This window comes from Salmo salar, chromosome ssa19, assembly GCF_905237065.1.
Source record: "Salmo salar chromosome ssa19, Ssal_v3.1, whole genome shotgun sequence".
Lineage (NCBI taxonomy): Eukaryota > Metazoa > Chordata > Actinopteri > Salmoniformes > Salmonidae > Salmo > Salmo salar.
Window position 1 is genome coordinate 48,778,625 of NC_059460.1, and position 26,813 is coordinate 48,805,437.

Sequence of the window (26,813 nt, forward strand, 5' to 3'; positions counted from 1 at the left end):
GGAGGGGCTGTGGGGATGAGATCCTTCCTTCAGAGAGAGGCTGGGGCTGTGAGGATGATATCCACCTTCCTTCAGAGAGAGGCTGGGGCTGTGGGGATGATATCCACCTTCCTTCAGAGAGAGGCTGGGGCTGTGGGGATGATATCCTCCCTTCAGAGAGAGGCTGGGGCTGTGGGGATGATATCCTTCTTCCTTCAGAGAGAGGCTGGGGCTGTGGGGATGATATCCTTCTTCCTTCAGAGAGAGGCTGGGGCTGTGGGTATGATATCCTTCTTCTTTCAGAGAGAGGCTGGGGCTGTGGGGATGATATCCTCCTTCCTTCAGAGAGAGGCTGGGGCTGTGGGGATGATATCCTCCTTCCTTCAGAGAGAGGCTGGGGCTGTGGGGATGATATCCTTCTTCTTTCAGAGAGAGGCTGGGGCTGTGGGGATGATATCCTCCTTCCTTCAGAGAGAGGCTGGGGCTGTGGGGATGAGATCCTTCTTCCTTCAGAGAGAGGCTGGGAGTGTGGGGATGAGATCCTTCTTCCTTCAGAGAGAGGCTGGGGCTGTGGGGATGAGATCCTTCTTCCTTCAGAGAGAGGCTGGGGCTGTGGGGATGATATCCTCCTTCCTTCAGAGAGAGGCTGGGGCTGTGGGGATGATATCCTTCCTTCAGAGAGAAGCTGGGGCTGTGGGGATGATATCCTTCTTCCTTCAGAGAGAGGCTGGGTCTGTGGGGATGATATCCTTCCTTCAGAGAGAGGCTGGGGCTGTGGGGATGATATCCTCCTTCCTTCAGAGAGGGGCTGGGGCTGTGGAGTTGATATCCTTCTTCCTTCAGAGAGAGGCTGGGGCTGTGGGGATGATATCCTCCTTCCTTCAGAGAGGGGCTGGGGCTGTGGGGATGATATCCTCCTTCCTTCAGAGAGAGGCTGGGGCTGTGGGGATGATATCCTTCCTTCAGAGAGAGGCTGGGGCTGTGGGGTTGATATCCTCCTTCCAGAGAGAGGCTGGGGCTGTGGGGATGATATCCTCCTTCCTTCAGAGAGAGGCTGGGGCTGTGGGGATGATATCCACCTTCCTTCAGAGAGAGGCTGGGGCTGTGGGGATGATATCCTCCTTCCTTCAGAGAGAGGCTGGGGCTGTGGGGATGAGATCCTTCTTCCTTCAGAGAGAGGCTGGGGCTGTGGGGATGATATCCTTCCTTCAGAGAGAGGCTGGGGCTGTGGGGATGATATCGTTCTTCCTTCAGAGAGAGGCTGGGGCTGTGGGGATGATATCCTTCCTTCAGAGAGGGGCTGGGGCTGTGGAGTTGATATCCTCCTTCCTTCAGAGAGAGGCTGGGGCTGTGGGGATGATATCCTTCCTTCAGAGAGAGGCTGGGGCTGTAGGGATGATATCCTCCTTCCTTCAGAGAGGGGCTGGGGCTGTGGGGATGATAACCTCCTTCCTTCAGAGAGAGGCTGGGGCTGTGGGGATGATATCAACCTTCCTTCAGAGAGACGCTGGGGCTGTGGGGATGATATCCTCCCTTCAGAGAGAGGCTGGGGCTGTGGGGATGATATCCACCTTCCTTCAGAGAGAGGCTGGGGCTGTGGGGATGATATCCTCCTTCCTTCAGAGAGAGGCTGGGGCTGTGGGGATGATATCCTCCTTCCTTCAGAGAGAGGCTGGGGCTGTGGGGTTGATATCCTCCTTCCTTCAGAGAGAGGCTGGGGCTGTGGGGATGAGATCCTTCCTTCAGAGAGAGGCTGTGGCTGTGAGGATGATATCCACCTTCCTTCAGAGAGAGGCTGGGGCTGTGGGGATGATATCCACCTTCCTTCAGAGAGAGGCTGGGGCTGTGGGGATGATATCCTCCCTTCAGAGAGAGGCTGGGGCTGTGGGGATGATATCCTTCTTCCTTCAGAGAGAGGCTGGGGCTGTGGGGATGATATCCTCCTTCCTTCAGAGAGAGGCTGGGGCTGTGGGGATGATATCCTTCTTCCTTCAGAGAGAGGCTGGGGCTGTGGGGATGATATCCTCCTTCCTTCAAAGAGAGGCTGGGGCTGTGGGGATGATACCCTTCCTTCAGAGAGAGGCTGGGGCTGTGGGGATGATATCCTCCTTCCTTCAGAGAGAGGCTGGGGCTGTGGGGATGATATCCACCTTCCTTCAGAGAGAGGCTGGGGCTGTGGGGATGATATCCTTCTTTCAGAGAGAGGCTGGGGCTGTGGGGATGATATCCTCCCTTCAGAGAGAGGCTGCGGCTGTGGGGATGATATCCTCCTTCCTTCAGAGAGATGCTGGGGCTGTGGGGATGATATCAACCTTCCTTCAGAGAGAGGCTGGGGCTGTGGGGATGATATCCTCCCTTCAGAGAGAGGCTGGGGCTGTGGGGATGATATCCACCTTCCTTCAGAGAGAGGCTGGGGCTGTGGGGATGATATCCTGATTCCTTCAGAGAGAGGCTGGGGCTGTGGGGTTGATATCCTCCTTCCTTCAGAGAGAGGCTGGGGCTGTGGGGATGAGATCCTTCCTTCAGAGAGAGGCTGTGGCTGTGAGGATGATATCCACCTTCCTTCAGAGAGAGGCTGGGGCTGTGGGGATGATATCCACCTTCCTTCAGAGAGAGGCTGGGTCTGTGGGGATGATATCCTCCCTTCAGAGAGAGGCTGGGGCTGTGGGGATGATATCCTTCTTCCTTCAGAGAGAGGCTGGGGCTGTGGGGATGATATCCTTCTTCCTTCAGAGAGAGGCTGGGGCTGTGGGGATGATATCCTTCTTCCTTCAGATAGAGGCTGGGGCTGTGGGGATGAGATCCTTCTTCCTTCAGAGAGAGACTGGGGCTGTGGGGATGATATCCTCCTTCCTTCAGAGAGAGGCTGGGGCTGTGGGAATGATATCCTCCTTCCTTCAGAGAGAGGCTGGGGCTGTGGGGATGATATCCTTCTTCTTTCAGAGAGAGGCTGGGGCTGTGGGGATGATATCCTCCTTCCTTCAGAGAGAGGCTGGGGCTGTGGGGATGAGATCCTTCTTCCTTCAGAGAGAGGCTGGGAGTGTGGGGATGAGATCCTTCTTCCTTCAGAGAGAGGCTGGGGCTGTGGGGATGAGATCCTTCTTCCTTCAGAGAGAGGCTGGGGCTGTGGGGATGATATCCTTCCTTCAGAGAGAGGCTGGGGCTGTGGGGATGATATCCTCCTTCCTTCAGAGAGGGGCTGGGGCTGTGGAGTTGATATCCTTCTTCCTTCAGAGAGAGGCTGGGGCTGTGGGGATGATATCCTCCTTCCTTCAGAGAGGAGCTGGGGCTTTGGGGATGATATCCTCCTTCCTTCAGAGAGAGGCTGGGGCTGTGGGGATGATATCCTTCCTTCAGAGAGAGGCTGGGGCTGTGGGGTTGATATCCTCCTTCCAGAGAGAGGCTGGGGCTGTGGGGATGATATCCTCCTTCCTTCAGAGAGAGGCTGGGGCTGTGGGGATGATATCCACCTTCCTTCAGAGAGAGGCTGGGGCTGTGGGGATGATATCCTCCTTCCTTCAGAGAGAGGCTGGGGCTGTGGGGATGAGATCCTTCTTCCTTCAGAGAGAGTCTGGGGCTGTGGGGATGATATCCTTCCTTCAGAGAGAGGCTGGGGCTGTGGGGATGATATCGTTCTTCCTTCAGAGAGAGGCTGGGGCTGTGGGGATGATATCCTTCCTTCAGAGAGGGGCTGGGGCTGTGGAGTTGATATCCTCCTTCCTTCAGAGAGAGGCTGGGGCTGTGGGGATGATATCCTTCCTTCAGAGAGAGGCTGGGGCTGTAGGGATGATATCCTCCTTCCTTCAGAGAGGGGCTGGGGCTGTGGGGATGATAACCTCCTTCCTTCAGAGAGAGGCTGGGGCTGTGGGGATGATATCCTCCCTTCAGAGAGAGGCTGGGGCTGTGGGGATGATATCCTTCTTCCTTCAGAGAGAGGCTGGGGCTGTGGGGATGATATCCTTCTTCTTTCAGAGAGAGGCTGGGGCTGTGGGTATGATATCCTTCTTCCTTCAGAGAGAGGCTGGGGCTGTGGGGATGATATCCTCCCTTCAGAGAGAGGCTGGGGCTGTGGGAATGATATCCTCCCTTCAGAGAGAGGCTGGGGCTGTGGGGATGATATCCTTCTTCCTTCAGAGAGAGGCTGGGGCTGTGGGGATGATATCCTCCTTCCTTCAGAGAGAGGCTGGGGCTGTGCGGATGATATCCTTCTTCCTTGAGAGAGAGGCTGGGGCTGTGGGGATGATATCCTTCCTTCAGAGAGAGGCTGGGGCTGTGGGGATGATATCCTCCTTCCTTCAGAGAGGGGCTGGGGCTGTGGGGATGATATCCTCCTTCCTTCAGAGAGAGGCTGGGGCTGTGGGGATGATATCCTTCCTTCAGAGAGAGGCTGGGGCTGTGGGGATGATATCCTTCTTCTTTCAGAGAGAGGCTGGGGCTGTGGGAATGATATCCTTCCTTAAGAGAGAGGCTGGGGCTGTGGGGATGATATCCTTCTTCCTTCAGAGAGAGGCTGGGGCTGTGGGGATGATATCCTCCATTCAGAGAGAGGCTGGGGCTGTGGGGATGATATCCTCCTTCCTTCAGAGAGGGGCTGGGGCTGTGGGGATGATATCCTCCTTCCTTCAGAGAGAGGATGGGGCTGTGGGGATGATATCCACCTTCCTTCAGAGAGAGGCTGGGGCTGTGGGGATGATATCCTTCCTTCAGAGAGAGGCTGGGGCTGTGGGGATGATATCCTCCCTTCAGAGAGAGGCTGGGGCTGTGGGGATGATATCCTTCTTCCTTGAGAGAGAGGCTGGGGCTGTGGGGATGATATCCTTCCTTCAGAGAGAGGCTGGGGCTGTGGGGATGATATCCACCTTCCTTCAGAGAGAGGCTGGGGCTGTGGGGATGATATCCTCCTTCCTTCAGAGAGAGGCTGGGGCTGTGGGGATGAGATCCTTCTTCCTTCAGAGAGAGTCTGGGGCTGTGGGGATGATATCCTTCCTTCAGAGAGAGGCTGGGGCTGTGGGGATGATATCGTTCTTCCTTCAGAGAGAGGCTGGGGCTGTGGGGATGATATCCTTCCTTCAGAGAGGGGCTGGGGCTGTGGAGTTGATATCCTCCTTCCTTCAGAGAGAGGCTGGGGCTGTGGGGATGATATCCTTCCTTCAGAGAGAGGCTGGGGCTGTAGGGATGATATCCTCCTTCCTTCAGAGAGGGGCTGGGGCTGTGGGGATGATAACCTCCTTCCTTCAGAGAGAGGCTGGGGCTGTGGGGATGATATCCTCCCTTCAGAGAGAGGCTGGGGCTGTGGGGATGATATCCTTCTTCCTTCAGAGAGAGGCTGGGGCTGTGGGGATGATATCCTTCTTCTTTCAGAGAGAGGCTGGGGCTGTGGGTATGATATCCTTCTTCCTTCAGAGAGAGGCTGGGGCTGTGGGGATGATATCCTCCCTTCAGAGAGAGGCTGGGGCTGTGGGAATGATATCCTCCCTTCAGAGAGAGGCTGGGGCTGTGGGGATGATATCCTTCTTCCTTCAGAGAGAGGCTGGGGCTGTGGGGATGATATCCTCCTTCCTTCAGAGAGAGGCTGGGGCTGTGCGGATGATATCCTTCTTCCTTGAGAGAGAGGCTGGGGCTGTGGGGATGATATCCTTCCTTCAGAGAGAGGCTGGGGCTGTGGGGATGATATCCTCCTTCCTTCAGAGAGGGGCTGGGGCTGTGGGGATGATATCCTCCTTCCTTCAGAGAGAGGCTGGGGCTGTGGGGATGATATCCTTCCTTCAGAGAGAGGCTGGGGCTGTGGGGATGATATCCTTCTTCTTTCAGAGAGAGGCTGGGGCTGTGGGAATGATATCCTTCCTTAAGAGAGAGGCTGGGGCTGTGGGGATGATATCCTTCTTCCTTCAGAGAGAGGCTGGGGCTGTGGGGATGATATCCTCCCTTCAGAGAGAGGCTGGGGCTGTGGGGATGATATCCTCCTTCCTTCAGAGAGGGGCTGGGGCTGTGGGGATGATATCCTCCTTCCTTCAGAGAGAGGATGGGGCTGTGGGGATGATATCCACCTTCCTTCAGAGAGAGGCTGGGGCTGTGGGGATGATATCCTTCCTTCAGAGAGAGGCTGGGGCTGTGGGGATGATATCCTCCCTTCAGAGAGAGGCTGGGGCTGTGGGGATGATATCCTTCTTCCTTGAGAGAGAGGCTGGGGCTGTGGGGATGATATCCTTCCTTCAGAGAGAGGCTGGGGCTGTGGGGATGATATCCTTCTTCCTTCAGAGAGAGGCTGGGGCTGTGGGGATGATATCCTCCTTCCTTCAGAGAGAGGCTGGGGCTGTGGGGATGATATCCTCCTTCCTTCAGAGAGAGGCTGGGGCTGTGGGAATGATATCCTCCTTCCTTCAGAGAGAGGCTGGGGCTGTGGGGATGATATCCTTCTTCTTTCAGAGAGAGGCTGGGGCTGTGGGGATGATATCCTCCTTCCTTCGGAGAGAGTCTGGGGCTGTGGGGATGATATCCTTCTTCCTTCAGAGAGAGGCTGGGAGTGTGGGGATGAGATCCTTCTTCCTTCAGAGAGAGGCTGGGGCTGTGGGGATAATATCCTTCTTCCTTCAGAGAGAGGCTGGGGCTGTGGGGATGAGATCCTTTTTCCTTCAGAGAGAGGCTGGGGCTGTGGGGATGAGATCCTTCTTCCTTCAGAGAGAGGCTGGGGCTGTGGGGATGATATCCTCCTTCCTTCAGAGAGAGGCTGGGGCTGTGGGGATGATATCCTTCCTTCAGAGAGAGGCTGGGGCTGTGGGGATGATATCCTCCTTCCTTCAGAGAGGGGCTGGGGCTGTGGAGTTGATATCCTCCTTCCTTCAGAGAGAGGCTGGGGCTGTGGGGATGATATCCTTCCTTCAGAGAGAGGCTGGGGCTGTAGGGATGATATCCTCCTTCCTTCAGAGAGGGGCTGGGGCTGTGGGGATGATATCCTCCTTCCTTCAGAGAGAGGCTGGGGCTGTAGGGATGATATCCTCCTTCCTTCAGAGAGGGGCTGGGGCTGTGGGGATGATATCCTCCTTCCTTCAGAGAGAGGCTGGGGCTGTGGGGATGATATCCTCCTTCCTTCAGAGAGGGGCTGGGGCTGTGGGGATGATATCCTCCTTCCTTCAGAGAGAGGATGGGGCTGTGGGGATGATATACACCTTCCTTCAGAGAGAGGCTGGGGCTGTGGGGATGATATCCTCCTTCCTTCAGAGAGAGGATGGGGCTGTGGGGATGATATACACCTTCCTTCAGAGAGGGGCTGGGGCTGTGGGGATGATATCCTCCTTCCTTCAGAGAGAGGCTGGGGCTGTGGGGATGATATCCTCCTTCCTTCAGAGAGGGGCTGGGGCTGTGGGGATGATATCCTCCTTCCTTCAGAGAGAGGCTGGGGCTGTGGGGATGATATCCACCTTCCTTCAGAGAGAGGCTGGGGCTGTGGGGATGATATCCACCTTCCTTCAGAGAGAGGCTGGGGCTGTGGGGATGATATCCACCTTCCTTCAGAGAGAGGCTAGGGCTGTGGGGATGATATCCTCCCTTCAGAGAGAGGCTGGGGCTGTGGGGATGATATCCTTCTTCCTTCAGAGAGAGGCTGGGGCTGTGGGGATGATATCCTCCTTCCTTCAGAGAGAGGCTGGTGCTGTGGGGATGATATCCTTCTTCCTTGAGAGAGAGGCTGGGGCTGTGGGGATGATATCCTTCCTTCAGAGAGAGGCTGGGGCTGTGGGGATGATATCCTCCTTCCTTCAGAGAGAGGCTGGGGCTGTGGGGATGATATCCTTCTTCTTTCAGAGAGAGGCTGGGGCTGTGGGGATGAGATCCTCCTTCCTTCAGAGAGAGGCTGGGGCTGTGGGGATGAGATCCTTCTTCCTTCAGAGAGAGGCTGGGAGTGTGGGGATGAGATCCTTCTTCCTTCAGAGAGAGGCTGGGGCTGTGGGGATGATATCCTCCCTTCAGAGAGAGGCTGGGGCTGTGGGGATAATATCCTTCTTCCTTCAGAGAGAGGCTGGGGCTGTGGGGATGAGATCCTTTTTCCTTCAGAGAGAGGCTGGGGCTGTGGGGATGAGATCCTTCTTCCTTCAGAGAGAGGCTGGGGCTGTGGGGATGATATCCTCCCTTCAGAGAGAGGCTGGGGCTGTGGGGATGATATCCTTCTTCCTTCAGAGAGAGGCTGGGGCTGTGGGGATGATATCCTCCTTCCTTCAGAGAGAGGCTGGGGCTGTGGGGATGATATCCTCCTTCCTTCAGAGAGAGGCTGGGGCTGTGGGGATGATATCCTCCTTCCTTCAGAGAGGGGCTGGGGCTGTGGGGATGATTTCCTCCCTTCAGAGAGAGGCTGGGGCTGTGGGGATGATATCCTCCTTCCTTCAGAGAGAGGCTGGGGCTGTGGGGATGATATCCTCCTTCCTTCAGAGAGGGGCTGGGGCTGTGGGGATGATTTCCTCCCTTCAGAGAGAGACTGGGGCTGTGGCGATGATATCCTCCCTTCAGAGAGAGGCTGGGGCTGTGGGGATGTGGTAGGTGGAACACTCTCCCTCCATGCATGCAGCAGGAGGATGTGTGTGTGTGTGTGTGTGTGTGTGTGTGTGTGTGTGTGTGTGTGTGTGTGTGTGTGTGTGTGTGTGTGTGTGTGTGTGTGTGTGTGTGTGTGTGTGTGTGTGTGTGTGTGTGTGTGTGTCAGTGTGTCAGTGTGTGTGTGTGTGTGTGTGTCAGTGTGTGTGTGTCATAGGCGTGTGTGTCTAGGGGAGGGTTGGTGTTTGTAACATGCACACCGTGTCATGAAATATGTGGTAGGCAGCTCACGTGTTGTCGTGGAGACCTTGAGGGAGGGAGGCAGACACAGGAAGGTGTGAGGAAGGGGACAGGTGGGGACTAGAGATGAGGCAATATAACTGTGAATCTACCATCAGCTACCAAAGTTAAGAACAACAACCCGTCCTCCTCAGAATTACAATCTCAGCTCCTGACTATAGAAAGGTATTGGGTAGCATGCAGGTCAAAGCAATATCATTCAGCCCAGCCGTATTACCATGCCACAGGTGTAGGTGTTCCTCTGGCACATTGGTACTGTTGGCATGTAGCTCATGGCTAGCAAACAGACTAGAGGAACAGAACATACTTGTTTATGAAGTACTAGATGGCCTAATTGTCACTCTGCCATTGACGACATTCGCAGCCTTGACGACAGTATTCAGATTTACAGAATAGTAATCTCATTTACCAATAAAGAACCACATAAATATAGTGACAAACTGTCCTTGTTTTAACTACTATGTATTAACAAAGCCATATGTTGTTGGGGTCACCAGGCGCCAGGAATGCATAGCATTCTTTCATTTCCATATTCTAATGCCATTTTTGATTTTGCTTGTGAAAAGATTACACATTGACGCAAGTCAAACAAATGATGTAGGTGTCCTTAGTTCACACCAGTCCCCCTGTAAGACTCTCTAAATCTCCCAACCGTTTCATATGTAACACACTGTTGGCTCAACATTGTTTCTCCTTCTCTGACCGTCTGACCAACCCTCAGTGGAGTGCTTCCCTGCATCCCAGCTGTTTCATATTTTACTGATCACCTTATGACTGCGTAATCTGCCACACCGTTGCTTTCAAATAAAATGAAATAAAATCACATTTTATTGGTCGCATACACATATTTAGCAGATGTTATTGTGGTTGTAGCTAAATGCTTGTGTTCCTTGCTAAGAAATATATACATATTAAGACAACCAATGTTGGAGTCCGGAGTATAAAAATATATTTACTGTATATATTCGTATGTATATGTGATGGGATGTATAGACATTATGGACATGTATGTGGATAGAATATGTAGTATATCTGTAGAATACGTAGGATAGAATAGTACATGTACAGCAATAGTTGAATAGGATGGCATTGACTAGAATACAGTATGTAAATATTATTAAAGTGGCCAGTGATTCCATGTCTATGTACATGGGGCAGCAGCCTCTAAGGTGCAGGGTTGAGTAACCGGGTGGTAGCCAGCTAGTGACTTTGACGAAGTTCAGGGCAGGGTACTGGGCGGTAGCCAGCTAGTGGTGACTGTTTAACAGTCTGATGTCCTTGAGGTAGAATCTGTTTTTCTCTCAGTCCCAGCATTGATGCACCAGTATTGAACTTGCCTTCTGGATGAAAGCGGGATGAACAGGCCGTGGTATGGTTTGATTGTCAGTGATGTGCACACCGAGGAACTTGAAGCTTTTCACCTTCTCCACTGCGGCCCCGTCAATGTGGATGGAGGCGTGCTCCCTCTACTGTCTTCTGAAGTCCACGATCAGCTCATTCGTTTTGTTGACGTTTTGGTGACGTTTTGGTGACTTTTAGGGAGAGGTTATTTCCCTGGCACCACACCACCAGGGCCCTCACCTCCTACCTGTAGGCTGTCTCGTCATTGTTGGTAATCAGGCCTATTACTGTTGTGTCGTCTGCAAACTTGATGGTTGAGTTGGGGGCGTGTATGGCCACGCAGTCATGGGTGAACAGGGAGTACAGGAGGGGGCTGAGCACGCACCCTTATGGGGCATCCACATGCTGTTTGTGATGTGATTCACATCAACTGAGCCTTTATGAAATTATGATAATTTACCTGGTTAATTGCCCATGTTTTTGAGGTGAACCAGCTGTAATCGGAGACCAAATGAATCCAGTGTGTTTAATTAAATGAGGTTTCACTGTGCCAAATAGGAGTTAATCAAACTATCTGGCACGGCGACTAATGTCTCTCTGCCAGTGTTCCCGTTAACGGTGTAATTTCACCATATCGCACAGAAATTATTTGTATCCAAACAGGGTTGTTCCACAGTCAGTCATATCCTGGGTTAGGAGGACACATCTCTGTGTTAAAATAAGTGGGTAGTTTGTCTGCTTTTCTTCTGTCTATTCTAACTCCTCAGTCTATTCTTCTAACTCCTCAGTCTATTCTAACTCCTCAGTCTATTCTAACTCCTCAGTCTATTCTAACTCCTCAGTCTATTCTTCTAACTCCTCAGTCTATTCTAACTCCTCAGTCTATTCTTCTAACTCCTCAGTCTATTCTTCTAACTCCTCAGTCTATTCTTCTAACTCCTCAGTCTATTCTTCTAACTCCTCACTCTATTCTTCTAACTCCTCAGTCTATTCTTCTAACTCCTCCGTCTATTCTTCTAACTCCTCAGTCTATTCTTCTAACTCCTCAGTCTATTCTTCTAACTCCTCAGTCTATTCTTCTAACTCCTCAGTCTATTCTTCTAACTCCTCAGTCTATTCTTCTAACTCCTCACTCCTCCGTCTATTCTTCTAACTCCTCAGTCTATTCTTCTAACTCCTCAGTCTATTCTTCTAACTCCTCAGTCTATTCTTCTAACTCCTCACTCCTCAGTCTATTCTTCTAACTCCTCAGTCTATTCTTCTAACTCCTCAGTCTATTCTTCTAACTCCTCACTCCTCAGTCTATTCTTCTAACTCCTCAGTCTATTCTTCTAACTCCTCAGTCTATTCTTCTAACTCCTCAGTCTATTCTTCTAACTCCTCACTCCTCAGTCTATTCTTCTAACTCCTCAGTCTATTCTTCTAACTCCTCACTCCTCAGTCTATTCTTCTAACTCCTCAGTCTATTCTTCTAACTCCTCAGTCTATTCTTCTAACTCCTCACTCCTCAGTCTATTCTTCTAACTCCTCAGTCTATTCTTCTAACTCCTCAGTCTATTCTTCTAACTCCTCAGTCTATTCTTCTAACTCCTCACTCCTCAGTCTATTCTTCTAACTCCTCAGTCTATTCTTCTAACTCCTCACTCCTCAGTCTATTCTTCTAACTCCTCAGTCTATTCTTCTAACTCCTCAGTCTATTCTTCTAACTCCTCACTCCTCAGTCTATTCTTCTAACTCCTCAGTCTATTCTTCTAACTCCTCAGTCTATTCTTCTAACTCCTCAGTCTATTCTTCTAACTCCTCACTCCTCAGTCTATTCTTCTAACTCCTCAGTCTATTCTTCTAACTCCTCACTCCTCAGTCTATTCTTCTAACTCCTCAGTCTATTCTTCTAACTCCTCAGTCTATTCTTCTAACTCCTCACTCCTCAGTCTATTCTTCTAACTCCTCAGTCTATTCTTCTAACTCCTCAGTCTATTCTTCTAACTCCTCACTCCTCAGTCTATTCTTCTAACTCCTCAGTCTATTCTTCTAACTCCTCAGTCTATTCTTCTAACTCCTCAGTCTATTCTTCTAACTCCTCAGTCTATTCTTCTAACTCCTCAGTCTATTCTTCTAACTCCTCAGTCTATTCTAACTCCTCAGTCTATTCTAACTCCTCAGTCTATTCTTCTAACTCCTCAGTCTATTCTTCTAACTCCTCAGTCTATTCTTCTAACTCCTCAGTCTATTCTTCTAACTCCTCAGTCTATTCTTCTAACTCCTCAGTCTATTCTTCTAACTCCTCAGTCTATTCTTCTAACTCCTCAGTCTATTCTTCTAACTCCTCAGTCTATTCTTCTAACTCCTCAGTCTATTCTTCTAACTCCTCAGTCTATTCTTCTAACTCCTCAGTCTATTCTTCTAACTCCTCAGTCTATTCTTCTAACTCCTCAGTCTATAATTTGGGTATATTTCTTCTTTTTTGTTTCAACTACAGTACTTCAAATCAAATATTACTGGTCGCATTACTCACTTACACATATATCAGATAGAGCTTTAAGTCTGAGAAAAGCATAGTAAAACTCCGTTCCTCAAGGACCACAGTCCTGCTGTTGATTACTCCTCGCTCTCTCTCTGTTGATTCTAATGGTTTTGAATTAGCCAGAAAGTTCACATATCTGGTTTCCCATGAAGCGAGTTGCTGATGAAATGGCAAAATATGAAAACACAGTGTTTGTGGCCCTCAAGGACCCTTTCCTTCTGTGGTATTAGTATGAACAGCACCGTGGTATTGGAATGTGGATTATACTGCAGTCTACATAGAGCTGGGAGAGATCATTAGCTAGCATGTGGCTTGGGAGAATGTGTTAAAAAAATATATATATTGGTGCACCAGTCAGTAGGTCTCCATTAGTGTGTGTGTGTGTGTGTGTGTGTGTGTGTGTGTGTGTGTGTGTGTGTGTGTGTGTGTGTGTGTGTGTGTGTGTGTGTGTGTGTGTGTCTCATCTGTGTATCTCATCTACTGTGTGTGTGTGTGTCTCATCTGTGTATCTCATCTATGTGTTGTGTGTCTCATATGTGTCTCTCATCTATGTGTTGTGTGTCTCATCGGTGTGTCTCATCTGTGTCTCTCATCTACTCTGTGTGTGTGTCTCATCTGTGTCTCTCATCTACTCTGTGTGTGTGTCTCATCTGTGTCTCTCATCTACTCTGTGTGTGTGTGTGTGTCTCATATGTGTCTCTCATCTACTGTGTTATGTGTGTCTCTGTGTATCTCGTCTACTCTGTGTGTGTGTGTCGTGTGTGTCTCATCTGTGTATCTCATCTACTGTGTTGTGTGTCTCATCTGTGTATCTCATCTACTCTGTGTGTGTGTCGTGTGTGTCTCATCTGTGTATCTCATCCTATGTGTCGTGTGTGTGTGTCTCATCGGTGTGTCTCATATACTGTCACATTTATCTTCGTCTTCTGACGATAATGCGAAATCGTCATCAGAAAAGGTAGACCAATACGCAGCAGGTGTGCAGTTGTTCATTTTGAACATTTAATTAAATCAACACGAATACAAAAACAACAAACAAGAAAACGAACGATAAACTGACAGTCTGCAAAGCATAGGCTCAACACAGAACAATCACCCACCAATCACACACACAAACACACCCTAATATATGGGACTCTCAATCAAAGGCAGATAGACAACACCTGCCTTCAACTGAGAGTCCCAACCCCAATTAACCAAACATAGAAACAGACATACTAGACAAAATCATAGAATACCTGAAAACCAAACAGTGCCCAAAAACCCCGGAATACTTAAACCAAATGCCCCTTCAACAAAACACACCACCCCGAACCACATAAAACGAATACCCTCTGCCACGTCCTGACCAAACTACAATACCAATTAACCTTATACTGGTCAGGACGTGACATATACTGTGTGTGTGTTTTCTTCCAGATTTCCCCCTGTGAGTGAGAAGGCTAAGGTGGGGAAGCTGGTCGGTGTCATACTGGCTGCAGCTGTCAATCAAACGATTGTCTACTCCATAGTGGAGGGCAACGAGGGAGGTGAGTAGTAACAGACTCTAACCTACACTGTGCCTTTGACCTAGTTCCAGAGGTCATGTTGTAATAGTCCCAGTCTTTTATTCTGACACACTATTAACATGAAGTAGTAAGGACCCTCAGAGGTCACTCACAGAGCCATACATACAGCTCTATACTGCTCTATACGGCTCTATACGGGTCTATGCAGCTAAGTACGGCTCTATGCGGCTCTATGCGCCTCTATACACCTCTATACGGCTCTATACGCCTCTATACGCCTCTATACGCCTCTATACGGCTCTATACGCCTCTATACGCCTCTATACGGCTCTATACGCCTCTATACGCCTCTATACGGCTCTATGCGCCTCTATACACCTCTATACGGCTCTATACGCCTCTATACGCCTCTATACGCCTCTATACGGCTCTATACGCCTCTATACGCCTCTATACGGCTCTATTCGCCTCTATACGCCTCTATACGGCTCTATACGCCTCTATACGCCTCTATACGGCTCTATTCGGCTCTATACGCCTCTATACGGCTCTATTCGCCTCTATGCGCCTCTATGCGCCTCTCTACGCCTCTATACGCCTCTATACGCCTCTATATGGCTCTATTCACCTCTATACGCCTCTATACGCCTCTCTACGCCTCTCTACGCCTCTATACGCCTCTATACGCCTCTCTACGCCTCTCTACGCCTCTATACGCCTCTATACGCCTCTATACGGCTCTATACGCCTCTATACGCCTCTCTACGCCTCTATACGCCTCTATACGGCTCTATACGCCTCTATACGCCTCTATACGCCTCTATACACCTCTCTACGGCTCTATACGCCTTTATACGCCTCTATACGACTCTATACGGCTCTATACGACTCTATACGCCTCTATACGCCTCTATACGGCTCTATACGCCTCTATACACCTCTCTACGGCTCTATTCAGTTCTATATGGCTATATACGGCTCTGTACAGCTCTATATACCTCTATACGGCTCTTCTATGGCTCTAGTCAGTCATCTGCCCAGAGAGAGACAGCACCCAAAGTGTGTGTGTATGTGTGCGTGCCCCGGTCATGACAGAGTTACTGCCATGTAAAAGCGCCCTGAGGGATGATTAGACCCGTCCATCCTCCCATCGTCCCTCACTGTGATTAAAACCTGGGCTCATGCCTCTCAGAGTGTGAAAAGATGAAATTGCATCCCAATACTGAGCCTTGCATTCAACTACATCTGAAGCATTTCAGCATTTGGAAACAAAGGGAATTGGCTTCACTTTTAACTCTCATTAGATTCAATGAAGAAGCACCAGGAAGATTCATTGTTGTTGAATTCAAGGTTCATGGCGTACTGGGAGGACTTAATTGTAGGTCTGAAAATAAAGGGGAGCGAGATGAGTTCTAGCTATGCTCTTCGGTGCATTCCTGCTGTGCATGTGCATCAATTATGCCTTACACAAAATCAATGAGTGACTAAGTGATTCTCCAGTCTAGTGTCATTTCTTTCTGGTGTCGTGCCTCAACACGTGACGCCACACACAGTGGGATTTGGGGATGTGAATAGACTTGTCATTCTACCCAGGGACTGATACAGTATTAAATGACTATGTTTTCATCGTCTTATAGGTGTGTTCAGGCTCAACAACAACACCGGGGTGATCTCTACGGCCAAGCCGCTGGACTATGAGACCAACGGCAGCTACAGCCTCAGAGTGGAGGCTGACTCCATGGGGTTGGCCGAGTCCAATCTCCGAGCGCCCTCCAAGAGTACGCCTGCCTATCATTCAAACTGTCACTTACAAAATGGCACCCTGTTTTCTTATATAGGGCATTGCTTTTGACCAGGGCTAAAAGCCTTCTGTAGCTTCTGGGTTAATGGCCTCAGAAAGACTTAAAAACGGAAGGCAATGGTTGACCAAAAAAGCTTTTTACAACCTTAATTTGAGGAGTAATTGAAATTCAAATCTTTGTTTCTGCCGTCTCTCTGTTTTTCTCACTTGTAACAGAAATGTTTATCTGGCATTTGTCTGTAAATTATTTCCCATCTTAGCTTTTTCCAAAATACTTAAAAGCATGCCTCATCCTTTCACGATATTTAGTTTTCTGATTAGTCAAATTCATGCTGAATTGCTGCGGAGGACGAGACATTTGATTTAACAGTTACTGTTAAATGTGACAGATTTAAAAAAAAACATTCCTTTCTGGACAATCTCATCATGTCTCCTCCATATGCAGAAGCAATCACTCAAATCAATTTGATTACAATAGCGCTGTCATCCACTTATATCTAAATGCCAACTTAGTCGATTCTAGAATAAAAGGCTTGTAGAGATTTGGTCACTGCTGTATGTTCTACCCAGATTACAATTAGAATTAGATTCAGAATGTTTTTCTCTACTCAACTAAATTGACTAATATACTGTACCCAGGCCACTCAAGCTGAGAGGGGGCTGAGAGACTGAGAGGGGGCTGAGAGGGGGCTGAGAGGGGGCTGAGAGGCGGAGAGGGGGCGGAGAGGGGGCGGAGAGGGGGCTGAGAGGGGGCTGAGAGGGGGCTGAGAGGCGGAGAGGGGACTGAGAGGCTGAAAGGCTGAGAGGAGGCTGAGAGGCTGAGAGGGGGCTGAGAGGCTGAGAGGGGGCAGCAGCAAACATGACAAAGACACCCACTAGCAATAGATTAAGTCCTCGTTCCATTGAAGCAGGCCTGGCAGCTATATTTGTGATGTGGTGGAAGTTTCATCATGGGGGGGTGGGGGGGGTATTGATGTTGTTTGATTCAGTCCGCTGGAGGAGGTAGCGTGGTAAATGGCTGCAGAGAGTGGATGGGTACTCCCCACTGCGTTTGGCTATGCAGGTGACATCATCACTGTATTATGAAGACACTTGGTTGAATTGATTCGAGCCACAGGACTGATTATGCGGGGGGTGCAAGCATGCAAAAAGTGTTTTAAAAAAATGAGGCCATTACCACTTAAAGAATAATACATTTTTTAGACCTTGCCAATGAATTTGTAATCATATTATTATTATTATTATTACATTGTAAAATATGTGATTTGTGTGTCCATGAAAACTGTTTCACTCCTTATGCACGAAATGTTAAGTACGCAGTTACACTGCATTTCTGAGATCTCTCCACAAAAAAACTGTCCGACAGCTAGATCCAGGATTCATACAGGGTTCAAATTCAATGTCTAATTTAACTGATTCATGCTTAATATATGATACAACAACAACTTACACTGCCATAAATGCAAGAACAGAAAAGGACATTTTATGTCACATGATTTTGGACAAACCCATCAAGACACCATGAGAACAGTGGAGGCTGCTGAACAGAGCACATGGGATGGCATCAAACACCTGGAAACCATGTGTTGGATGTATTTGATACCATTCCACTGATTTCACTCCAGTTATTATCAATGACTTATCCTCACTGGTATCCTAGTTTCTAGAAATACCCAGGTGGGTGTTGCAATGCAGCTGTAAGTACTCTCCTGCTGTTGCTCATTTAGTGTTGTCATCCGCTGTAACATTGGACATTCTGGCAGGGATAAACGAGAAAGGTGCTGACTCTACTGTCTTCCTAGTCTGTCCCCCTGGTCTGTCCCCCTGGTCTGTCCTCCTGGTCTGTCCCTATGGTCTGTACTCCTGGCCTGTCACCCTGGTCTGTCTTCCTGGTCTGTCCCCCTGGTCTGTCCCCCTGGTCTGTCCCCCTGGTCTGTCCCCCTGGTCTGTCCTCCTGGTCTGTCCCTATGGTCTGTACTCCTGGCCTGTCACCCTGGTCTGTCTTCCTGGTCTGTCCCCCTGGTCTGTCCCCCTGGTCTGTCCCCCTGGTCTGTCCCCCTGGTCAGCCCCAGAGCATTTTGTCAGATGATGTAAGACATTTTATTTGGCGGGTCCCTCTGCGTATTTGTAGCCCTTCAGGATGTGGCCTGGCATTTTACTATGAGAAATAACAAACCTCAGTGCAGTGCTGTAGTATTTTAGTCAAACGTCTGTTGTGTCTTTGGGCACCATTAAACTGAAGACATGTTTATCAAAATAACTCCCTGTAATTATTATCATGCGATTAAACTGATTAATCGTTTAACTGTAATTAACTTGGAGATCGGGGCACCAAGGAAAATATTCAGATTACAAAGTTATTATTTTCCTAATATAACTTTCCTATATTATAACATTATATATTATATTATAGTATAGGCCGATTATCTTCTGGTTTAAATGGTGTATTTTACCTTGCGTCCAGTCTCATTCCAAACGTCGGAAATTGTTGTATCTGCACGAATCCAGCCTTTGCTAAAAGTCATCCATACATCAATTGTCTTAAAATCATTTATTTACTAAACAAAGTAATTCACAGAAAGCATACAAACAGTAATTATCGTCACAAAGAATTGGTAGAGTAATGTGCCCTAGTGGGCTAAACAGGCATGGCTGGTGTCTTGTTAAAACACAGGGTCATAAAGGGCAGCTGAGAAGGCACACAGAGTTCATTAATATTAACAATTGATATGCTAATCCTTTGCACATGAACGCTCACTCATTCGGGAACAATTGCAATCAATATATATTTACGCTCAGTGTGTGTCGGGATCCTTGTTGGAGAGTTCTGTTCTGTTGGAGAGTTTTGTCCGCGTTCTCTCTCTGTTAGAATGGATCTTTCAAAGCGACATTCATTAATGTCGTTATAGAATGGATGTTTCGTCGGTCTTCGCGTTCGATGATATCGAGTACTTAGCTGCAGACTAATAATTAATATCAAAGACTTGTTCTTATTCTGTCGGTATCGGTAGTCTAAAAATTACCTTTCAGTAGAGGAATTGGATGGTCAAACCTATTGGCCAACTCGCAATTGAGTGGAGGCCTGGTCTGATGAAAGAAAATCAGGGTGGGGGTTTTATACGTGAACATAGAACAGGCTTGTCACATGACGCCTGGTCCTGTCTGTGTCCCTGGGGGGCGTGCCGATGACTGAGTTAAGCTTTGAACAGAAATACAATTCTATCACATTAACATCAGTACATAGCCTCTCTACATATTCCAAATAGCTTTAATCTTATTAAATACATTTTATACAACCATTTAGATGCAAGTCCCATAGCTGAGGCTATTATATAAACAGTATTATGGTAATATGGCTATATTGTCTCTTCTGAGTATCACAAAATTGTACCAAGCAGACCAATTCGTAGCTGGATTCTTCACCGATCTTTTATACCTTCTCCAGAACATAAATGTCGTTCGGTTCCCCAATTCTGTGAGTTGGAAGAATTTCCTGTGTCTCTCTATGAAACCCCTCTCTGTCTCAACTGTGGCCTGTTAGGCAGGACATTTCCTTTGGAATTTACTACCGTTTTCACAGGGCCTGGGTAGGGAGAGGTAGGTAGGGGGATGATGCAAGGGGGAGGGGGTCAACTGTGCTCCCTGTTCCCAGAGAGAGGGCAACGTCATGACACGTCTAAATCATTGTATTGGCAATGAAATGTATATGATGCACATTTGACTGTTTAGAGTTCTCGTTTTCTATTCAATTCAAATTACATTCAGATTAGCCTTTGGGGTCATTTTTTATTATTTTTTTCTTTCTCCTCTGCAGCCAACACAGCGAGGGTGTTCATTGATGTTCTGGATGAGAATGATCACTCTCCTGTCTTTACCAAACCCTTGTACCTGGGAGGAGTGGCCGAGGACGCCAAGACATTCACTTCTGTACTACAAGTCCAGGTACACCAAGCTCCTTTCTAACACAAAGTGGACAACTTCTAAATAGTGCAATTGGTGTCGAAAGAGGACAATTCATTATTTTCAAAAAATACAAATTTTCTGAAATGGAACGATCAAACTACGATCACTCCTCCTCACGATGCAACCAGCCAAAATGTGTCCGGTTGAACGATTATCTGTGTTTGCATTTGAAATGCAGAGTTTTGTAGTTGTAATCTTTGACTCGTGTTGATAATGCATGACCAGCTGGAGGATCAACCATCTCAGACTTTCAGACACCTCTGACAATACTTAGAATGCCCAGGCCGTAAAGGCTCTCACATAAAATCTCTGACAAAACTTAGAATGCCCAGGCCGTAAAGCCTCTCACATAAAATCTCTGACAATACTTAGAATACCCAGGCCATAGAGGTTCTCACATAAAATCTCCACACATCTGTCAATAGCATGTTGCAAAGTCCTGTGTGAAAGGGAATTATCCCCTGTGTGCACCGGGGCGTGTTGTTGTTAGTTCTTCACGCCATTGTTGCTAAAGCCACTGTGACACCTGTTGGGAGTGTGCTCAGACTGTGTGTGTGTGTGCGTGTGTGTGTGTGTGTGTGTGTGTGTGTGTGCGTGTGTGTGTGTGTGTGTGTGTGTGTGTGTGTGTGTGTGTGTGTGTGTGTGTGTGTGTGTGTGTGTGTGTGTGTGTGTGTGTGTGTGTGTGTGTGTGTGTGTGTGTGTGTGTGTGTGTGTGTGTGTGTGTGTGTGTGTGTGTCATTTGCATCGTTGTTTCAGAATGATGAGCCGTAGCAAGACTACTTTTTATTCAGATATGCATGCTGTTTTCTCTGGTGTTTGTCTGATGTTTGTGTCTCCGTGCCGGTCTGTCTCCATGTTTGTCTATATGCCTGTCTCCCTGCCTGTTTCCCTGCTGGTCTTTCTCCCTGCCGGTCTGTCTCCCTGCCGGTCTGTCTCCCTGCCGGTCTGTCTCCCTGCCGGCCTGTCTCCCTGCCTGTCTCCCTGCCGGTCTGTCTCCCTGCCGGTCTGTCTCCCTGCCTGTCTCCCTGCCGGCCTGTCTCCCTGCCTGTCTCCCTGCCGGCCTGTCTCCCTGCCGGCCTGTCTCCCTGCCGGCCTGTCTCCCTGCCGGCCTGTCTCCCTGTCTGTCTACCTGCCTGTCTTCCTGTCTCCCTGTCTGTGTCCTTGTCTGTCTCCCTGCCTGCCTGTCTTCCTGCCTTCATCTTTCCATCTTTCTGCGTCTGAGTATGCGCCTACCATGTCTGTGTGCAGATGAAGTGGGCATCATTTGACATTTGAGTCATTTAGCAGACGCTCTTATCCAGAGCAACTTACAGTTAGTGCATTCATCTTAAGATAGCTAGGTGGGACAACCACATATCATAGGCATAGTAAGTACACTTTTCCTCAATAAAGTAGCTATCAGGGGTGGGGTTGTCAAGTGCAAGTGTTGGTTCAGGAGTGAGGAGGGTTGTTGCTCCATTCGACTGTTGTTTCTCCCTTCGACTGTTGTTTCTCCCTTCGACTGTTGTTTCTCCCTTCGACTGTTGTTTCTCCATTCGACTGTTGTTTCTCCCTTCGACTGTTGTTTCTCCCTTCGACTGTTGTTTCTCCCTTCGACTGTTGTTGCTCCATTCGACTGTTGTTGCTCCATTCGACTGTTGTTCCTCCATTTGACTGTTGTTGCTCCCTTCAACTGTTGTTGCTCCCTTCGACTGTTGTTGCTCCCTTCGGCTGTTGTTGCTCCCTTCGACTGTTGTTGCTCCCTTCGACTGTTGCTACCTTCGACTGTTGTTGCTCCATTTGACTGTTGTTTCTCCCTTCGACTGTTGTTTCTCCCTTCGACTGTTGTTGCTCCATTTGACTGTTGTTGCTCCCTTCGACTGTTGTTGCTCCATTTGACTGTTGTTGCTCCCTTCGACTGTTGTTGCTCCCTTCGACTGTTGTTGCTCCCTTCGACTGTTGTTGCTCCCTTTGACTGTTGTTGCTCCCTTCGACTGTTGTTTCTCCCTTCGACTGTTGTTGCTCCCTTCGACTGTTGTTGCTCCCTTCGACTGTTGTTGCTCCATTTGACTGTTGTTGCTCCCTTCGACTGTTGTTGCTCCCTTCGACTGTTGTTGCTCCATTGGACTGTTGTTGCTCCATTGGACTGTTGTTGCTCCCTTCGACTGTTGTTGCTCCATTGGACTGTTGTTGCTCCATTGGACTGTTGTTGCTCCCTTCGACTGTTGTTGCTCCATTGGACTGTTGTTGCTCCACTCGACTGTTGTGGCTCCATTGGACTGTTGTTGCTCCCTTCGACTGTTGTTGCTCCATTCGACTGTTGTTGCTCCCTTCGACTGTTGTTGCTCCCTTCGACTGTTGTTGCTCCATTCGACTGTTGTTGCTCCATTCGAATGTTGTTGCTCCACTCGACTGTTGTGGCTCCACTGGACTGTTGTTGCTCCATTCGACTGTTGTTGCTCCACTGGACTGTTGTTGCTCCCTTCGACTGTTGTGGCTCCATTGGACTGTTGTTGCTCCCTTCGACTGTTGTTGCTCCATTCGACTGTTGTTGCTCCCTTCGACTGTTGTTGCTCCCTTCAACTGTTGTTGCTCCATTCGACTGTTGTTGCTCCATTCGACTGTTGTTGCTCCATTCGAATGTTGTTGCTCCACTCGACTGTTGTGGCTCCACTGGACTGTTGTTGCTCCATTCGACTGTTGTTACTCCACTGGACTGTTGTTGCTCCCTTCGACTGTTGTGGCTCCATTGGACTGTTGTTGCTCCCTTCGACTGTTGTTGCTCCATTCGACTGTTGTTGCTCCATTCGACTGTTGTTGCTCCATTGGACTGTTGTGGCTCCACACGACTGTTGTGGCTCCATTGGACTGTTGTTACTCCCTTCGACTGTTGTTGCTCCATTGGACTATTGTTGCTCCATTCGAATGTTGTTGCTCCACTCGACTGTTGTGGCTCCACTCGACTGTTGTTGCTCCCTTCGACTGTTGTTGCTCCCTTCGACTGTTGTGGCTCCATTGGACTGTTGTTGCTCCCTTCGACTGTTGTGGCTCCATTCAACTGTTGTTGCTCCCTTCAGGCTAGTGTAGAACACAGTCACAAACGGGTTTGTCAGGATTCTCAAAAGAGATCCTTTAGACCAGGAGGTAATGGAATTACTGGGTCAAAGATTTCCTGAGCTGACATACTGTACCCACTGGTTCCAACTCCTAATGGTAACATTCAACCTCCCAGGTGTTTCAGTCACAGTGGGGGCAGTATCTTCCTCTTTAGTATTCATACCTATTCCCTGTTGCTTTACTAATAGGACATTCGTAGCAGATCTGAATATGGATCTCTGTAAAAGCTGCTCAGCATCCCCAAGATTAGACTAATCTACTTTTAAATCCTTCTTTAAATAGTTTTGTAAGAAAGAGGGCATTTAAACCCTGATGGAGTGGTGGCCAAACCTGAAGAAAGGGTAGAATGGAGAGAGGGAGGGGCAGAAGGGATGTTTGCTACTCTGTCACACAGGAGCGTCGGCACTGCAGAAATAAATAAATACTTGTCTTCTGAGTGACACACATTGTCTGTGATTGATCTCATAATTAGTATATTTGAACACAAAACAAGTCACTCTTGACGGAATGTGTTTGTGTTCCTGTACAGATAGGAAAACAGAGCGGAATCTCTGCAAAGAACAAATCCAATTTCGCAGCAAATCAGCCTCAAATCAGAACCACAGTTTCTAACAAGTCAGGGTTGCTTTCATAACATAGTCAAAGGCTGTCCTCTCTCTCTCTGCTTGCTTGGTGCAGTCTTTGTGCCACATTTTCACACTGCATTCATACACTGGTATCTTTTTTCCTGGTCTGGTCTCACCATTAACTAACCCAGGGGGTGGATTCTTTTACCAGTGAACATTTACCTATACAAGTATACTGTACAGTATAGTGTGAGATACAAATGAGTTGCAGAATATTGAAAATATCTCATTAGTGTGAATGACTCCAGCTGGGCAGGGCACAGTGCTGTCTCTGCTCCTTAACACTCAGTCTCAGTCGTAAAAAACAAAAGAGGTCTAATAAATCAACGTCACTGCAGAGCAACAAGGCAACCGCTGAAGTCAGCTGTGTCCCTGTTAAAGAGAGAGTGGCTCGCGGCTCAAAGACTCCACCTACAGCAAGAATGGAGAACTACAACCACTTCAAACAATAAAACAAATATGTGCCCTTTGTATTTTCAATGGATGAGCTGATTGGGATCTTGATGTTGTATGGTTGTTGTGGTTGTTGACGCTGCTGTGTTTGAACCTCTTGAATGCTTTGACTCTGTCTGTGTGTGTGTCTGTGTCTGTGTCTCAGGCCCTGGACAAGGACACAGGGAATTACAGCTCCATGCAGTACAGGCTCGTTATCCCCCCCACCACCAACGGCAAGGACGGCTTTGTCATCGAGCCCTACACCGGTGTCATCAAGACTGCCATTATGTACAGGAACATGCGCCGGTCTTACTTCAAGTTCGAAGTGGTCGCCACTGACAATTATGGCCAGGGGGGACTGAGCAACAAGGCAGAGGTGGTGGTGAGTGTTTGTCCTGTTCCCATTGAATTAAATGGAGATTCCCATTCTAGTAACTCTAGTTCTATGTTCTGTGCGTTTCCCTCCGTGAAAAGCCATTGGTCTGGTCTCTGAGTCTTTTGTTCAATGCTCAGTTCAAGTTCCATCAGTCCCGCCTAGTTTTTCATACTCCATGCCAGCTATGAACAATTCTAGCTTATGGAAATGTAAGTATGTCAATATCCACAATTCTTCCACTCCACAGGTTTACACTGGCAGTACATACCCCTCCACTCCTCCCAAAATACACATTCAAAGCTTCCCATAGGAATTGCATTTGTAAAAAGACACAGTAGCGATACTCCAGCTAATCAATGATCTGGGTCCGGTGCCATCCTTGTGGTAGATAGTATAGGCTAGCTATCCCTGAGAGAGTAGATGAATGTGTGTTCCTTCCGTGCTGGCCGCTTCCCAGTTTGTTGCAAATTGAACTGTCCCAGGGCATATGGGGACCATTGATTATACATTACAGCCTTGTGCTGCCTATTCCTCCCTTTGCCCTTAATGAAATAAGGGGCTGGCTGGGTCAGAGCCTTGCCTGAACGAGAGGAGCCACGCTGGGGCTAAATTAATCTAATTCCAACAGGAAGCTTCATTTCATGGGGACTGTATAAAGGGACCTTCCTGCCAAACTACAGGGAGAGTTCCTGTGTGGTTTAGCCTGCTTTCCAAAATGAAAGCTCATTTTGTAGAAGTTAGGGAGGGGAGGGGAATAGATACTGGTTTTGTGTCTGCCGCATTGATCATCTGATTGAACCCTGTTTCCCAGGTATCCGTGGTGAATCTGCTGGATATGCAGGTGGTGGTCTCCAACGTTGCTCCTACAGTGGTGGAACAAAACAAGGACAAGCTCCTCCGGTAACGTAGAAGATCTCTAATCTATTATAATTCACTTAAGAAGGCTATTGCGTCCGTCTTTTAACATTCGAGTCGCGACTGTGCTCATAGCTGTCTCCTAAACTTCATATGCAAGTGACTCATTTCAGCAACACTTGCATTTGGCCCTTTCCCAGGCGTGCAGGTGTTTGAGGGGGCTGCATGATTCAGAGTTGATTTGATCGTCGCCTTCTACAGAGATGAAAAGGTGTCCCACTGTGTGACGGCTGCTCAAATGAAAGTGTCAGGCAACGCGAGCCTTCCTTCAGTTTCCATTCGAGCCTCTCCCTACCTGCCTCCTTAGGTCTATCGGAGCTCTGTCATACACTTCAGACAGCCACTCCCCAATGGTTCCCTTCTTGTCTTGAGCTTACTTCTTAGCCATTGGTATTGTTATCATCAGTAGAAGTCTAACTTCTCTCTGAATCTAAATTGCAAAAGAGGAAAAGTGCCAGTGGCTCAATAGCTGTCTCCTGTTCCTCTGAGGTGGGGCGTGTGTCTGCGCGTGTGTGTGAATTCCGGCATATGTGTGTGAGCTTGCGTGTATTAGCTGTACTACTACTATACACCTGTCCGTCACCCAACGTATCCTCCTACTGACAATCAACCAGTATCAGTCCTCCTGCTGGACTTTCTCTGACTGGGTGTCCTCCTAGGTCTCTCCACTTTCTCTCCCAGGGCTACGGCCCCAGCTGTGGAGCCACCTAGTTCATCAGTGTTTTCCCACTCCCAAGGGGAGAGACATCCATCTGGTCTCAGTTCTGTCATGCCGTCCTCTTTGGCATTTCCCAGGTAATTGGCTCAACACCTACTGTGTCTTCCCTCGGAGCTCAGAGGGCTGCAGAGGTCCATCGCCAGACAAGGGTTGTGTCTGAAAGGGAACACTATTTCCAATATAGTGCACTACTTTTGACCAGAACCCTATTCGGGTATAGGGCGTAGTGCACTTTATTGTGAACAGGGTACCATTTCAGATGCACACAAGGATATTTTCTTTGAACTGATACTATTGTAGATACTTCGATTTTGGAGACGGAGCACCACGTTTGGCTTTGCATTGCAATCCAAAACCATTCTTGATACACACAGGTAACTGTTGAGCGTGAAAAACCCAGCAGCGTTGCAGTTCTTGACACACTTAACCGCTGCGCCTGGCACCTACTACCATACCCCATTCAAAGGCACTTAAACCTTTTGTCTTGTCTATTCACCCTCTGAATGGCACACATACACAATCCATGTCTCAATTGTCTCGAGAATTATAAATCCTTCTTTAACCTGTCCCCTCCCTTCATCTACACTGTTTGAAGTAGATTTACTAAGTGACGTTAATAAGGGATCATAGCTTTCACCTGGATTCACCTGGTCATTCTTTGTCATGGAAAGAGCGTAACGTTTTGTACCCAGTGTAAATCACCGTTGAACA

At 48.5% G+C, this 26,813-nt stretch overlaps 1 protein-coding gene across 2 annotated transcripts in view; it reads left to right on the forward strand.

Moving 5' to 3' along the window:
- Positions 1-26,813, forward strand: part of LOC106578947 (protocadherin-15) — a 332,275-nt gene that overhangs the window by 276,022 nt on the left and 29,440 nt on the right. For both annotated transcript variants that reach the window (XM_014158252.2, XM_045702411.1), the window contains exons 25-29: positions 14,084-14,193; positions 15,810-15,950; positions 19,788-19,915; positions 24,257-24,475; positions 25,281-25,369. In XM_014158252.2, coding sequence (XP_014013727.1) covers positions 14,084-14,193; positions 15,810-15,950; positions 19,788-19,915; positions 24,257-24,475; positions 25,281-25,369 — 687 coding nt within the window. The remainder of the gene's footprint in view (positions 1-14,083; positions 14,194-15,809; positions 15,951-19,787; positions 19,916-24,256; positions 24,476-25,280; positions 25,370-26,813) is intronic.